The sequence below is a fragment of the Centropristis striata genome, chromosome 17 (genome assembly GCF_030273125.1).
Source record: "Centropristis striata isolate RG_2023a ecotype Rhode Island chromosome 17, C.striata_1.0, whole genome shotgun sequence".
Lineage (NCBI taxonomy): Eukaryota > Metazoa > Chordata > Actinopteri > Perciformes > Serranidae > Centropristis > Centropristis striata.
This window is the reverse complement of record NC_081533.1, coordinates 21487119-21504333: the sequence shown is the minus strand read 5'-3', so window position 1 is coordinate 21504333 and position 17215 is coordinate 21487119. Positions and strand designations below refer to the sequence as shown.

General features: G+C 39.0%; 1 protein-coding gene across 1 annotated transcript; it reads left to right on the top strand.

The window, feature by feature from the left end:
* Positions 1–361: 361 nt before the first annotated feature.
* Positions 362–16887, top strand: ccdc149a (coiled-coil domain containing 149a). Its single transcript, XM_059355451.1, has 12 exons — positions 362–494; positions 2417–2578; positions 2716–2754; positions 3765–3872; positions 4013–4129; positions 7003–7175; positions 7806–7878; positions 8015–8099; positions 8754–8898; positions 9158–9234; positions 13521–13613; positions 15674–16887. The coding sequence occupies exons 1-12, from the start codon at positions 444–446 to the stop codon at positions 16219–16221; spliced, it is 1671 nt and encodes a 556-aa protein (XP_059211434.1). The 5' UTR covers positions 362–443; the 3' UTR covers positions 16222–16887.
* The last annotated feature ends 328 nt before the right edge of the window (positions 16888–17215 follow it).

Genomic DNA, 17215 nt, shown 5'->3' with positions numbered 1-17215 from the left:
ATTTATATTCTAGTAAAATATCGGGCTTATTCTCCAAAATATGCTCACTATATGACTTTTTACAGGGACTTCTTTTGTGATTTTATTGTGAAGGAGACATTATTTTCATTAATTTCCGTTTTGTTATTGTTAATTCCTGCTCAGAAGCCCTCTCGTATTTTATTTCCGAATAATGTAGTGTTTCATATCTAAATTGTTTTACAGTTAAATAGCAATTTTTTGCTCAAAACACATTTGCATCAACGACATTTTTTATTTTCAACCTTTTACCGGAAGTCTTTTTTTCTGTCGTCATTCCGCGCGACTTGACAGAGTAAAAAAAAAAAAAAAAAGGTGACGTTGCAGGATAAACAAACGGAGGAGAGGCAGTTTGGACGGAGGCGCAGGGGTTGCCTGTCTCCTGACATTTTGTAAAAAATAAAAATAAAACAATAATCCGGATAATGCAGTCTGCCAAGAGGAGCGAGAGTGACTGGCAGGGGCTGGTCAGCGAGGTAAGTGAGTGGCGAAGACCGTGAGCAGCTGTTGCAGACACGGACTGGTTTTACAGAAGCTCCCTTGTCCATATGGAACGAGGGTCGGTGTCTTGGCTATTAGACCATGGTGCTGCTTAATATCACATAGAAACGCCTACTTTTTTTCTTTTTATAGATGGCCAAAATGCTGATTAAAGGGCTAGCTAGCATGTTTTTCTGTCAGGCCGACAGCATCATCATACTCTGAGGCTTTGGGCTGGAAATGCAGTGCGTCTCTGCCCACCTCTTCAACACGTATGGTGCTATTAGAGCAGACGTAAGCCACCTGTGGGGCTGCATTTACTCAACATTAGGAGTGAAAAATGAATGTAAACATTGCGATCATAATATAACGTTAACCCTCTGAAATCTTCGGCTATGTCTGTTAAGAAATCTGTTAAAAAATCTTTACCATGCCATGTTGGTATCAGTTTTTTCAGCGTTACCTCACCTGTATGTCCTGATAATTAATTTTTAACTTTGACTTACTTGAACAAAATTTTGAACCCAAAAGAAACTAACAAAACATAAAATCTGATCTTGAAAATGATGTTTCAAAACACAGAATTTTAAATATTGCAAATATAATTACAGGTTGCATATATAACATATAACAGGTAAAATGAGAATAATATCTAGTTCAATATTTCATACTAAATATATATGACATTATACATTCCAGTTTGAATATCATCAAAAAAAATCATGGAGTTTTAAGCCAGAACTTTAGAGGGAAGCTGATGGCAAGGCTCAATGTTGCTTCATTTACATGTCTTCACGTCATGAAGAAGTAATGTGCAGGTGCTTTCATGAACTTAAGCACTAGGTAGCACTGTAGCTAAGATAAACAGCAGAAATGTATTAATTGAAATGTCAAAACAGAAACAGCATGTAGATATATGGAAACAGTCAAAGTAATAATATTTAATTTACTACAATTAATGTCTCTGTTATGCAGAGAGATTTGCAAATTCACTTATATGATAAACTACATATATTCAGGTTTGAATATACTCAGGGTGATGTGATATATTAATGACCGTTATTGGTATTTTTCACAATTTTCTAATGTTTGATACACCACATATACAATCCATTAAGTGAGAACATTTTTCAGATTATTTCATTATTAGTTGCAGCTTCACATAAGGGATTAGCATGCTCGATTTCTTGATTTCAAACCATACTACAAAGTCAATGACTGCTGCAGCTGCGATATAATTTGGTTATGAGCTGGTCTGACAGCTATCAAGGTTTACTCTGTTCCTTCTGCAGTGTCTTATCTACACTTTAAACACTTGCTGTGTGTTTTTCCACCTGTAGGGAACAGGTGGGGGTTGGTACCATTTTTACAGCTAAGTCATTTAACCATTTCCAACCCCAGCATTGGGCCTGTAGGATTTTTTTTATACCAAAAACAAGCTAGATGATACAGTAGGTGTTACAATACGGATATAGGCTCGGGCTGGGCGATATGACCAAAATGTTAACAACAATATTTATCACATTTTAGCATATTTTCTGGATATTCGGTTAATACATTATATATATATGTATATATATACATATATATACATATATGTATGTGTATATATATGTATGTATATATATATATGTATGTATGTGTATATATATGTGTGTATATGTATGTATGTATATGTGTGTGTGTGTGTGTGTGTGTATATATATATATATATATATATATATATATATTCATATCTTTCAGCCCTAGTGCTTGTTATTATCAAGTTAGACAATGTAATTTTGTATTACGATATCTCAATATTTGTTTTTATTACCATGATTCCAATGCAAGAACAATATATTATCATTTTGAATGATGGCCCAGCTCTAATGTAGGATCTGTGGTCCTTGAATTAACACACATTTATTTGTTGTAGTTCCTGGTGTGTAAACGGAAGCTGGAGAGTAAGAAGGAGGCTCTCCTCATTCTGTCCAAGGAGCTGGACACCTGTCAGCAGGAAAGAGACCAGTACAAGCTGATGGCCAACCAGCTAAGGGAGCGCCACCAGGGACTCAAGAAGAAGTACAGGGAACTCATTGTGAGTGATTCAAACCTTCAAGGTGATGTTTATTTGCTCATGTGCTCAACATTGTCTATGCAAGCTGTTGGATTAGCCTGAGCAGTCAGTCAATTTGCTAATTGTAATAATCACAAAGAACTCTTTCAATATTTTAGGATGGTGACCCTTCTTTGCCACCAGAAAAACGCAATCAAGTAAGTTGTGGTTGATTTCTGACTATTCAAAATACTAATAGTATTTGCTAATATTATGTTACAGTGTAAATTGTATGGTGTGGTTCATTCAAACCTCTTTCTCGGTTTGCTATGTTGATTTAGTTAGGAGTGTAACGTCCTGGCCATGAGTTCACATAAAGGACCTAAATGAACAAACAACCTCATAATACCAAACAAACACAGATCACATGCTGACAGCTTGTAGACTTTTATGGTATGGAAATGTTCATTTTGTGTCTTGTAGAAGTAGGACACAGCTTGGCGGGGCTTTCAAGGACACAACAATTAGCAGCAATTAGTCTTGCTGTTTAAAACAAAATCAATAACCAAAGATCAGTGCCGTTACAATGCTAACATGCACACTGGGTTGTTGTTTATACACAATAGATAATGGGATGCCTGCAGAAAAAGTAATTGGCCAATTAAAATCTGCAGTGAATTAAATATTCTACCCATGGTTGAGACCAGGAATAGACTGAAGAGGAAAGTTTTGTAAATTGACGCAAACTTACACAGACTTTACTTTTCAGCTATAATATTATATGATATTTTGCTAATGTCCAGACATATGTGAGGTAAAAATCTTTGTTAATTATTTATTTAAGAACTGATAATCACAGTTAGGACTGCTACAAGTTCAGTATTGGTGAGGAATCAACCATAAGCAAGAAATATTTGTGATTGTGCTCAACATAATCATTCATCTCTGTCCTTGCAGTATTTAGATCCTGAAAACCTATTAAGTCCTATGCCTGATATGTTTGATGATAAATAAAAAAAGCTGTTAATTTAAAGTTTTGCAGTTGTTCATATATGTTAGCAATTGTTCCAATGTATTTGTTTCCTTGAGTGGAAGAAGAAAGATGTAGTTCTGTAACTGACTGGGTTTTATTAGTGGATTTGGATCCTCTCGATGATGGATCAGTTGGCCTTTCTCCTGCTGTTTTGACCATCCACATATTCAATCTTCTTCTCCCCCTTCTTATAAGGTGAACTTGGCTCAGCTGTTGAGAGATTCGAGGGAACGAGCGAAGCAGCTTGCTGAGGAGGTGAAGGAGCTGACTCAGAGGCTCACGGAGGCCCAGGGGGATAACAAGGTGAGGTTACCAGGAGCAGCACACACAAACTTAGACACAGTTTGAATAGTGCTCATAGAACATGACCCCCTCACTCAGTCCAGTGCATGGGTAGATGTGTTTGAGAGAAGCATTAACTTTAACATGTTCTTTTTCTTCAGCTCCTGAGGATGACTATCACTCGACAGAGGCTGGGGGATGAGGAGGTGGGGGCACGCCATTTCCCCGCCCATGAACGTGAGGACTTAGTTCGACAGCTTGAGAGAGCGGGGCTACAGGTTGATACATTTCCTTTTTTTTCTCAGACAAATCAAAACAAAGGAAAGCAGCACAGATTTAGATGATCTCACGTAACATCCAACAGCAAAACACACAGAGTTAATTAGTGGTTTCAGCCTTTCTTCTAAGCTTGTCACTTTGTTCGAAACTAGCCTGATACGACCCCAGGGAGTCTTTCACGGTCCTTGGAACCATTTTAGCAACTTAGGAACCTCACCATATGAGGAAGACTCGGAAATAAATGTTGTTGCTCAACAAACTTTTCAATTTGGACAAGATGCAGACATCTCTTGTAATGCTACTTGATGTTTAAATCGATTTTGGCTTTCAACAATTATGAAAACAAGATAATTGAGATAAAAAAGATTATTGTGCTACATTCTGTCAATGATGCTCTCTTTTTGTCTTTGTCTTTCTTTTACATAGTGCACTTTCACCCATCCCTAAAAAGCCCAAACTTATTCTCAATATGCTGTTTCTGCTGTGACCAAGTGCAGTCCCCAATCCATTTGTGGTAATCCAAAATTCAAATGAGTTTGAATACACAATTACAGATCAAAATGTAAGTTTTTAAAGTGTCATTAGTTTCTTTTTTGTTTTGTTTGAAAAAAAAAAAGCCTAATCAATGCATGTTGTTTTCAAAGTCAATGAGTAATTGTAATGACTAATGACTAAAATAACTATGCGAATGCTTTTTGCCATAATCAAGCAGCCCTCCTTTACGGGTCTTCAGCTACTCTGGAAAATCAAATGGGTGAACCCAAAACAGGCTTTTTGGTCCTGGTTTGCTTCCTGAGTTTAGTTCCTGTTGCTCTTTTGTTATCGGATCTACTTGATTGCATAAGGACTAACGTTAAGAGAGAAATCTGCAATGTTTGTTTTACAAAGTAGCCTCAGTATTTCATAATACAGTTCACACATTGCATTGTGCATCAGGAGCATGTCTCACTTTTTCTTGACTGGAAATATTCTCACTCATGCACAATGCATGCCACTATGAGGCTTAGAGTGGTGTTTGTGTATTGGAGTTTATTATTTTGATGAAACAAAACTTTTGCGTTCTTCACAGTTGCAATGTTGTCACATGCTTCAAACTAAAAGGGGACAGCATTTTACCTCCTCTCATCCTCCTGTCCTCCTTTCCCTCTAATAAACCTTGGACTGTCCTCAAACTTGTGGTTACAATATGGTGAATTGGGAGACATTTTTTGAGTTGGTCTACTGCTGTGTCCATACAATCTAAATTTCAAATTGTCATACTATAATAATTATTAATTTAAAAAAAAACAACTACTAACTTGGCCTATAGTTTACGTTATTGCTCACTGAAGGCAGCTTTAGTAAAACTTTAAACAGCAACATCAAAACCATATATCGACAACATTTGGAATGTTTTTTTTATATTAGTTTCACTAAAGATATCTTTTTGTTAAAATTTGTTCTGCATCATTATGGACTGTACAATAATACTGGACATAGTCACTGTGATGTCATCCATTGGTTTGTGGACTGCTGCTTTGAATGGTCGGCATTCTGGCTGTCACCTTCACGTTTTTTGTAAACAATCCATGCACAGAACGGATTTGGAGCCAGAATTTAGCTACATTATCAGCAAAGGAGAGCGCTAGCTAGCTAGCTTGGTAAGCATGGACAGTCTTTCTTCTACTTGTTCACAAACTGTCTTCTTGTGGCAACTGCTGGAGGCAACCCCTGCTGGCCATCAGAAACAATGCAGTTTTCACTGCACAGGCCCAGAGGTTGCTGCTTGGCATCAAACTGGCTGTTGCCGCATGGACTCAGTCTTTTGCACATAGGGCGCAGACTGTACCAGGTGAGCTACAGGGTGCCCCCAAACATCATCTTTTCACTTGCTAAGAGCTGTCTCGAGCTGTGGAAAGCCACGTCAAGGTTTATTTTTGTTTTGCTTTGTTGGCTTTGTTTTTTATATAACTTCTTTTTTTCTCCTGTGGAATACGGTTTCCTGATGGGAGCAGATGATTAGGATAGTGATTAGGGTTGTCACGATACTAAAATTTTCAACTTGATACCGATACTCAGGAAAATATTCGATACTCAATACCATTTTCGATACCACAAGGATAAAAACAAAGACCCCAAAATTTAACAGAAATATTTTTATCAACCACTGGTTAAATATTTATAATATTAATAATATAAAAACAGCAAAAAGAAACTGCAACTGTGATAACAAGTTTCAGATACTCGATATTTTTGAAAATGAGTATTGTATCCGGATACAACATTTTAGTATCTATACTTTTTTGAGTATCAATACTTTTGACAACCCTAATAGTGATAAAGATCACTTGAAAAGAGTTTCAGTCATCTTTGCTTGCTTTTCCACTAACTGGGGCCTGTTCCTTTAACGTGATTGACAAGAGCAGCTCTACTTATTTGTCCTCTCTGAGAGCAGACATTGAAGCAGTACAAATGGTATTGCATGACTGGACTGGCTGTGGCTAGCTAGTTAGCATGTTTATTTCAGTAGAAAGCTGAACAATACATACAAACAAAATACATAGATGAATTCGACATAACGTCAACTACCATTGCTACCACTATTGCTGAAAACAGTATATGCAATCTCAGCAATCTCACCTCTGGGCGATTTTAAAATAAGCCCCTAAAACCTGAAGTTTTTCTGGAAATTCAACAGAAGTGTCAACGCTTCTACTAAATAATAGATTTTTCAGCCTCTGTAGCAGATAGAAATGAAATTCAAAAAGTATTTGAGAGCCTATACAAATACTACAAAACGACATATCCGCTTTCCAGGCTTCAATGGGTTAACAAAGCTTTAAATGTATTTCAGTTGATGCTTTTCCAAATAGTTCTTGCCTGTTTTTTCTAGATGGAGGAGATGGAGCACAACATGAAGGCTCTGACAGACGAGCTGCAGGACGTGAAAGCGGAGCGTAATGTGTTCAGGGAGAAGGCCTACCGGCTCAACGTGGAGCTCAACCACATCTTGGGCAACCGTGAGGCACGCATTATAGACGTGGATGCGCTCTGCATGGAGAACAGGTAAGTAGGTCAAAGAAACAGATACCTAGTATACAAATCTATCTGTAATAATAACAACATTGTTTTGGTTCCACTTCTAGTTTTCTTAGTCTCCAATCCAACCTCAAGATAAGCCTTGTGTTTTCTACGAGATACAGATCCCCAGAAACTTCTAACTAAGTTGCTGCTTCTTGTGTAGAGATCTCCCCCTCTCTTTATCTCTCTTCTTCCTTTCTCTTGCTTTACTGAATGTTAGCACACCATTGTTTAAAAATCAAACTATTTGGGGAATATAGGCAGAACAAAATGTCTGGTGAAAGCAGGAAAGTATTGTATAAAACTACCAAAATATTTCATGGCCACTTTGTTGTTTCTTCCTCGACCGATCGTTGTTTTTCGTTTGAAATTCTTGATCAATATTTTTGTTTCTGTATCGAACTTATGCTCCTCCAGGTTTGTGAAAAAGTGCACTAGCTTGGATGACCTTCAGGCCACTCATTGTTTCATTCTCCTTATTTTACTGAGCTGTGATCAATGTGTCAGTCTCAAAAGAAGCCATTTTGCTCTCTATATTTAATATGAAGCCAGTGAGCCATCTTGTTATATGTGCTTTGACTCTTCTGATTGTGATTGTGATCATTGTTACTGTAGGTATTTGCATGAGCGATTCAGCCAACTACAAGAGGAGGTGAACCTGCTAAAATCCAACATCATGAAGTACAAGGTACAGATGGAATGAATTAAAGAATGTGACTTCAGTAAATTTGCATTGTTTTGCATATGTGCTAAAAGTTAAACTTGTAGAGTATTCATCAAACATGGCAGGACAGACTTTATTCTCTTGTTTTCCCTCCACACAGACAGCTCTTGAGAGGAGAAAAAACTCCAGCACATATGGGAAATCAAACAGCAGTCCCCTCACTGGAGTCCTCTCAGCCAAACAAGGTAAAAACACAAACTGTTCAGCTCACTTTGAATTATCTTGAAACTCAGACATCAATAGATATCATAGCATCTCATCTGTAAAGTGTTGAAGGCCAGTGAAATGTTATTGGTCACCTCTTCTATGACATGTGAAGTACTTTTTGATCATATAAACTCTGCAACAGATGTTTCTCTTCAGTATAACAAATCTTGTCGTGTCTCGTTTCATTATTTATTTAACTTCTTTTTGCCGATCCTTCAAGCCACCGCTTGGACACCCGCTGGGTTACTAATTGTATTCGGAGTGGTAGAGAGCGCCACTGGCAGGGAAATGAGCCTGCCAAGATGACTGACAGTTGCAGGCAGAAGCAGCACAGTGGGCTCCGAAGTTAAAGTTAGAAGAGTGTCACTAGTAGACAGCTGTTTCTAACTCTCCATCTCTGTCTTGCTGTTTTTCCCGTCTCATGTTAAATCACCCTCTATTTTATAGATTAGTGAAAGTTGTATTGGTGCATTATTGGCAGGTTGTAGGTTAGTACCCCATGTTTTTATGGATGCTGGCTTCAAACAAAAACAGTTTTCTCCCTCCTTTTGATTCTCTCCTTCTATTCCCCTTCCTACCTGTCTTTTATCTGTTTGACCCCTATTTTTCCTCCCTCCCTCTCCCATTTTTAGTCCAGGAGATGCTCCTTGAAGAGCAGGGCTGCAGCCTGCCAGCGACGCCTCAGTCCATCTCTGACCTCAAGTCCCTGGCCACGGCTCTGCTGGAGACCATCCATGAGAAGAACCTGGTCATCCAGCACCAGAGGCACACCAACCGGTAATAAAAAAAGTTCACTGCAATGATGCCAGAGAACCCTCACATGCAGCTCTGCTAACTACAAGGGCTTTTTTTATAGGACTCACTTTTAAACTTCATCCTCCTGGCACACTTGTGTTTGCATACCTGCTCTGAGAATCCTCCTCCACCTCCAAGGCAAACACTGGACTATGACACACACACACACACACACACACACACACACACACACACTGTTCTTCAGTCCCAAGTAACCTGAACCACCGTACATGGTTTGCAGGATCCTTGGAAACAGAGTAGCAGATTTGGAGAAGAAGCTGAAGACGTTGGAGGTTTCAGGACTGTGGAGTCTTCCAGGTGGGTCTCAAGTGTTAAGGCTTTCACAAAAAAAACTTTAAGCTGTACCAGATAGCAGGCCTGAAATGGTCCCTCCATATTTTTTTATAACGTCAAACACAATGCTTTACATAAACAAATACAGAGTTACAAAAAATATGAACTACAGGTGATACATTACAATCTCTCTTATCAGACAGTAGTCCAATGGCACAGTCATTTGTCAGAGATATAAATTATTTATATTTGTGTGTAAAATAAAAAACAATCACCATTTTACTTTTATATACATTTTATTTTTATGTTAACTTATAAGAAGTGATTTTTAAAGCTGCACTGCAGAACTTTTGTCTCCCTCCTCTGGTAGTGAGAGTAATAGCACACACTCTGTTAAAGTATGATTATAAGGTATGCCTGCCTCATCACCCCTGCCCCCAGGAGTGTTTTGTTTTACTTTACTATTTTTATCTTTTTATCAAGTTAATTGGCTATAAAGCTGTTACATATGATGAGGAAGTTTATTGTAACTCACTGTGAAGTTAGGCATTAGTCTCAAACTCTGTAAGCACCACTTTTATATATAAAAGACTATATCAATGCTTCTGAATATGCTTCAACCTGGTTACTGGATACTTGACCAAAGAAAAGTTTGTAACTGTACCACACCATCAGCAAACATGACCGTGCAACTGTGTGTGTAAGCGTGTGTGCGTGTTTACCTAAAGTAAATAGAAAAAGGTTAACCAGTGTCAACTAGTTAACTTGCGTCATTTATTTCCCTTTCTATTCAGATTTTCAATAGAAATTTGAGGGGAATCAAATCAAATCTCTTATTTTATCATTTATGTTTTCATGAGTATAAAATGCGATTTTTCTGTTTGTTTTAGCCAGCAAAGTGGATAAAATTGATTTCCCCTCTCTGTTTTTTTAATCGAAATACATTAATGTGGTTTATGTTCATAACCGTGTGTCTTTCTCCCTTCTCTGGCTGCGTCTCAGGCTTGACCTACCGCATATCCGTGGGAATTGGGAGTATGTATTCCTTCTGCCCCACTTAGCCCATCCATGCCCTCCACTATGTCATGCCAGGACAAATCTGGGCAGACGCCCAGAAAGCGTGTCACCTCATGCCCACCATTTACAATGTGTTGACTCCATTGACCACCCGCTCATGTGTCTGTCCATGATACCATTGACTGGACCAGGCTGCCTGAATATCACACATGGATCCTTTTGGTGTAGTGGATCTGTCTGAAATTTTACACTCAGGGGAAAAAAAAACATTATTTTTTAATGCTGGGGATGGGCGTGTTTTCAGGAAAGGAGAGTCCTTTTTTGAGGCAGAACGCTAATGTTTCCTGGGTTCAATTTTAAAAGATTTCAAATGGCATGAATTTGAATCAGAAATCATGTGAGGCCAGGACTGAGGGCTGACACATCACATATACACTATGATGCAGACTGTGTCATGACAAAAAAGAAAATTGGAACTAAGATCAAGCTATTTTTCTAGGATTTGTAGTCTAACCGCTACAATGATTTTATGATATAAAAAAGAAAAAGAAAAGTATGCTTTTAAAACTGCCAATGTTGCTATTTAGATTATTATTATTAGGCAAGACAGAAATCAAAGCCAATAATTATTTAAAAACAGATCACATATACATATTTGTTTTTTTGCACCCGTGTCCATACATAAGTGTATATGAGTAAACTCAGCATATGTGACATGCAGAACAAACCAAAAAAAAAAAGCTAAATTTATAAAATGCATTAAATATTTGCATCCCAAACTAGCTTTGCAGTCTGAAAAGAATGACCAAATACAAGCAGGGAACAATACAGTCCACCTAGAAAATAGTTCCCCATGTTCCCCACTGGAGGGAGGTGTTGTGCCGTGTATGAAGCCGATAGAGAGGTGGAGGGGCTGCGGCTGGATGGAGGTGCCCTGTCATGAGACCGTCATTCTCACCGCCATAAAACTGACAAGCATCCATTACTGAAAATGATTGCCCACATTACAAACACATTTAGGGGAATGTGCCGTTATTAGGGAATTTGTAGGCGAGGGCCCAGAGTGCCTGACGACCACGCTGTCCACCACAGTTAGGGAGACAGAAATATATAGAGAGATGTGAGCGTCTGTGGCCTTGATGTGATATGAAGTTGGGCTGATGGATATTAAAGGCAAACAGGATAGGATGGAGGGCCTTGGCTGCCTATCTGAGGCCCAGAGAACACTAGAGGTGACTACGTTGTCTCCTGATGAGAGAGAGCCAAAAACAATAACAATGACATGGATGCAGTGAGTCAGATAAAGTTATGATTGATAGATCCCCACCAGTCCTCCAGCCCACCCTACCCCCCATAGTGAAAGAGTGCAGGCTGAAATGTAACACAGCAAGTGAAAGCCTGTCAGTGTGCATCAGCTATTGAAAAGACAGAGGTGGATACAGAATGCACCCATGTAGCTCTGTTTTGGTCCAATGACAGACCTTTTCCAGTGAAGAGGAGTCATCTCCTTGTCACTCTTGAGCGTGACAGCACTGCATCCCAGTGTAGGGTTTCACCGTGTGACTGTTTTTGTCTCCTTATTTGTAATAAAAAAAACTATATGATCTGGTATGTTGGAGTAACCTTTAAATGCAGAAGAACCTGTTATCTTTGCTGGGTGGTACACATGTCTATAGAGTATGTTGCATGTGTGTAATTTGAAAGAAGGAGAGATGGTTAGATAGCTGGATAGGCAGCTGCCACTGAGGTTTAAAGGAAGTCATGGAGGTTTCTGCTTCTTCCTGGCTGGCTCCTGGAGTCACACTGCTCTGCTCAGTCTGGGCCTTACTCTTCATACCGACACCATCTTATTATTGGCTTTCAAAGGCAGTCAAGATATAGGACAGACATCAGAGTTTAATGAAGAAGATATTTGCCTCTGTAAAGGTGCTGACTCTTGTCTTTTGACATATGCAAGAATGTATTTTTCCCTTCACAAAATGAATACAGCTGTGAGCAAAGGGGGAAAATACAATATATCCACACATGTTAAAATTACACATATTCCAGTGGTCAGAGTTATTTATATGGAGACTTTTCTTACTGCATACAATTGATTGATATTATATTTTATTGTATTTTATGGGTCGCTGTGTTTCAAGTAAATGAGCATGATTGCTTTTAGGCAATATTAGATTCTCAAGATGTTTTATTAATGTCATGTAATTTTTTCAGATATCTGATTCATTGGATTAACCAAACACAAATAATCCCAGCTAATCATTTTTTCTAGAAAACACTTCCGAGCTATATCATTCGCCTCAGTAGGTACAATAGGTATTTTAGCTTGTTGCTAATTCTTATTCAGATTAGCTACTAAATGACATCACTCAAGATGGATTTAAAATGTGGCTATAATTGCAATGCTAACAGTCTGATGTTGAGCATCATGTTCACTAGATTCGCCATCTTAGATTACATATAATGAGTGATAGCATTTACATCAGAGGCTCAGGCTGATGGGAATTACTAAAGTTATTATAATTAATTCATCCTAAGGGTACATGCGTGTTTGTACCAATCTCATGGTAGTCCATCCAGTTCCACATTCCAATCAAAACATTCAAACATTATTATAAGCCACTGTCTCTGTAAAATAACTTTTTTAGAACTTTGTTGCTAAAAAAGTAAGTATGTAGAAGCCTCAGGATCCAAACAGCCTCCTCCCCACGATATCACTCACTGTTCTCACGTCAGTGTCAACGCTGAGAATCCATAACAATATGGACTGCATTCATAACAATATGGTCTCCGTTCACCATTCATGATTCTCACGCATCGTGTCACCCAGTCATCCATTTTCTCATTCTTCTGTTTGTTTTTGTGCCTCACACTTGAATGGTCAGAGAAACAGGCCTATTCAAAGGGTTTCTGTGAAGGCTGATGTGCACACTTGCAGGCTTATGCGTATGCATGTGTCTATGTGAATAGAGTTTTGTGTGTGTATTTGTGATGTCTGGTTTATAGTGCACAGTCTCCTATGAGTAGCATATGGTGTCAGCCTAAGAGGCGTGCAGCCATCACTAATGAAGACAGATGACAGAGAACTGAAGCCACTTCCTGTGAGCGCTGCAATGCATACGTGCATGTATGTTTGTACGCACAATGCAGCACCAGACATGTGCTTGGACGAGCTTCATCCAATCCTAACACAACCCAAAACTCTTCATACTTGAGTTGAGTTGAGACGTGTTTTTCTTGTGATTTGAATGTGTCAGTAACAAGGTGTTTGTTTCTTGGTGCTTATCTTACAGGGACACGAGACAGTATCTCACTGAATGAAAATCTGCAACCGGAGCTTCATCCAACACGTGCCACACCTCATCCAAACATTCAGCCATCCAAAGGTGAGTGCGTAATTGTGTGTAACTGGGTTCTCCAGCCATTGATAAGAGATCCATAGCTAACGGCATAAACACTGTAATTAGCCACCGACTGCTAAACACTCCTTGCTACCTTCCATGTTTAACCCGAGTCCTTTCCCTTCCCGCCTCCACTCCTCTCTGTTTCTCATTGGTGCAAGCTGCCCAAATGCCATGGCATTTTGGAAATGTGAAGCAAATTCTCGCCCGCTGACATTCAGAAACTTCTGCCGTGTTCTCTTTGAAAGGGGATGGGGGACGGGGGGCCATAAATATGGATGCCAGTTCAAGTAATGTTGCTTTCTTCCTGCGTGTTTTTGGGTGTGTATGTGTGTGTGGGAAAAGGTGGCTGGGACTCTATGTGCAGTCTTTAACCTTTTTGCCTGCACATCCACAAATATGGGTCAGTAATCCCCAAAGTGAGAGCATATTTTGGCGAAGAAGCAGAACTAAGCTGTTGCTATTGCCGAGATGCGGGGCGTCACACTTGTCTTGCGTCCCCTTGTCTGGGGCACTGCTGCTATATTTAGCCTGTTGCCATGGAAGCACTTCAGTCACATAAGTAATTGAAATAACTTTCTACATTGACACAGTGGACCGAAAGAGGAAAGTTTTCCCTGTATTTTCTTTAGAAAGTCTTTTTTCATCATATTAATTTCATCACATAATTTACATTTTTTCACACGGAAAAAATATAATAGAAGTAATTAACAGATCGACTGGCATGACATCATAGCCCTTGGCCTATCAGCATCCGTAATTTATATTCGCTATTCAAATGCTTACTGTGACTTCAGTTTAGTTTTTCATACTGAGGTATAATATGTAACTTTTCCTCAACAGAATAGCTTGTGTCTTTTGTTGAGTTGTGTACCTTTTATTATCAAAATGTGTCCAGCATCATTTTAATCAAGGTGAATGGTTTATTACCATTTATTTATGACTGCATCATATCCGCCTTTATGTCTGCGTCAGTATAGTTGTTGCCTGCCAGAACGTTTTTCCACTTTTAAGCCACATTTTGTATTTTTATTTATTTTATTTTTTAAATATTTTTTTTTGGGCATTTTCATGCTTGATTGGATAGTGACAGAGAGGATGGAAGGGGGAGACATGGGGCCTCAGGCCGCATTCGAACCCAGGCCCGCTGTGACAAAGAGTCAGCCTTAGTGGCATGCGCTCTACCAGTGATCCACCAGAACGCCCCTTTATTATGTATCTTAACCAGAGGAAGTCATTATGTGACTGTATCTTAAGTTACCAGAGAAACAAGCTGAGCAAATGTTAGTGGCTCAGTTTACAGCCCCTCCTGCACTTTCTGCTGAACACATCAGAGAAACACTGAACACTGTTTTTAGTACGACACTGCTTTATTCAGTGTTTTTTACTGGTCATTCACTAGTCCATTTATTTTGGACAGGTGTAGACCTCTGTGGACAATTCGCCAACTCCATGATGCCATGCTACTTCATGACACAACATTTTGTTCTTTGATACTGTTTTAATTGACAGACGTCTCCCAGTGGCAGAAAATTAGTCATCATCCATTTAATGATAACTTGTTTATTACTATCATTGTCTTGTGTCATCAGCATATAAAACAAATGTGTATTATTTGTGTTGAAATCTTGCACCTCAGCCGAGTTCTCTATTATTTTTAGTATTACCATTGTGGAGCTAAAATTATTCATCTTTATATCATTGCTAATTAAATAAAGTTTGACTTCCATATGTTGGTCAAACAAAACAAGCAATTTAAATAGATTAATTGAAAAAATAATCAGTTAATTTCTCAGCAATGAATATAAGTGTTCCAATCCAGAGGACGTTGAAGTAGTTGTAGTTGGTTTTATTGTTGCTGTTCTTGTTATTGGCAGCTCTGCTTTTAGTATTTCTGATGTTGCCAGCCAACACAATTACATCTTACCTAATTATTCCTTCAGACGAACAAAATAGGGCAAAACTCCTTGTTTTTTGGATGCAACTATGGCCTCAGATCAAGTGAGTAATTAAAATGACCAGTTGTCTCATCTTCCCTTTCCCAGTTGTGTCAGACGACAGAAGTTCACATGAATCATCGTGGGAATGCCACACCGCTGGCAGCGACCTTGGCACAGATGGTGTCAGCAGGGAAGACGCACCTGCACTTCTCAACTGCCTGGAGTCTCTAGTGGGGGTGGAGACAAATGGGATTGACAGGAGAGGGGGAGAAATCGTGACAGAAGATGGAGCCGCCTTAGAGCTGGAGGAGGGGCGGAGTCCAGTGGAGGAGGCGGGGCATGAGGAAGAGGGAGTTGAGGATGAAGAACTGGGTTCTACGGTGGAGGAAGGAGAAGAGGCAGCTCTGGCGCTGGGTGTCACACCCACTGAATCGGACCTTTCATGGCTGCCAATTAAACAAGCCTCCGTCGATCATTCAGAAGTGGGTCATCAGCCCTGTGAGTCCCAGGACGACGGGTCAAATCATGCACCTGAACATGTAGAAGCCTCAATATCAATTCCAGAGAAACAGTCCACAGACGTGTCGAATACAGGGGTGTGGGACATTGTGGATCTGCGCAGTGACACTTGTCATCGTGACAACTTGGCATGATCTGACATCACTGAAAGACTAAATCCTTGTCCTTGTTGTTATTGATAATTGCATTAATCATCCCTAGTTGCATTCACACAGCGTGGCCGCCGCTCTCCCTCCCCTTTCCACCTAGCAGCTCTGCTTTAGTCAATAAAACAGAGAGAAAACACTTTTTCAGCCACCCTTTACGGAGCCGGAGGTGCACTTTGTATCTAGACAGGCGTGTTGCTGCGCAGGAACACACAATCTTGAAATCAATGGAGTTGCAAACTTCATGCCCTACGGAGAGAATTTAGCTAGGAAAATAACAAATATGGCAGCCTCAACTCCTGTGCCCCATATTCCCTTCTACCCTTCCCCTGTGATGAGATAATCCCAATTGTTTGCTTTCTTCTTATTCCAAAGGGATGCCAATAATTTGAGTGCTGCATTTTGTTGTTACTCTCATAGGGGGTCCAAATTGGCTTACCAAAACATGCACTGTATATATGGGTAAATTAATATTATTAACATTAGAGTTTCTATTGATGTCTGTTCATCTGTATGAGGGAATCTTACTAAGCAGTGAGTTGTAATTTTTCCTTAATTATACAATATATTTATTTAGAAATTGATATTTGGATGAGATGATATGTGCCTTATATGTGGAAATATTTACTGATATTTATTAATATAAATGCATAAACCTGCAACATGTTGTCTTAAAGTTGGTCCTTTCCGTCACATACACAACAAAAATTAGGTGATTTGTCTCATGCAGTGATTCCCAACCAGGGGTTCTTGTACTACAGGGTGTTTAGGCTTAACCTATTTGTAGAAAATGGTAAACAGTTCAAATAATTCATTATAATGAGAAACCTTCTCAAAATAAGGGCTTAGTATCACAAAACATAATGAGAACCTTTCTCAAATATTAACTTATCTCAAAATAATGACTTAGTATCTCATAATAATGACTTAATACCTTTGTAGCAATGAGACACTTTTTCAAAATCTGCCAACTTATTATTAT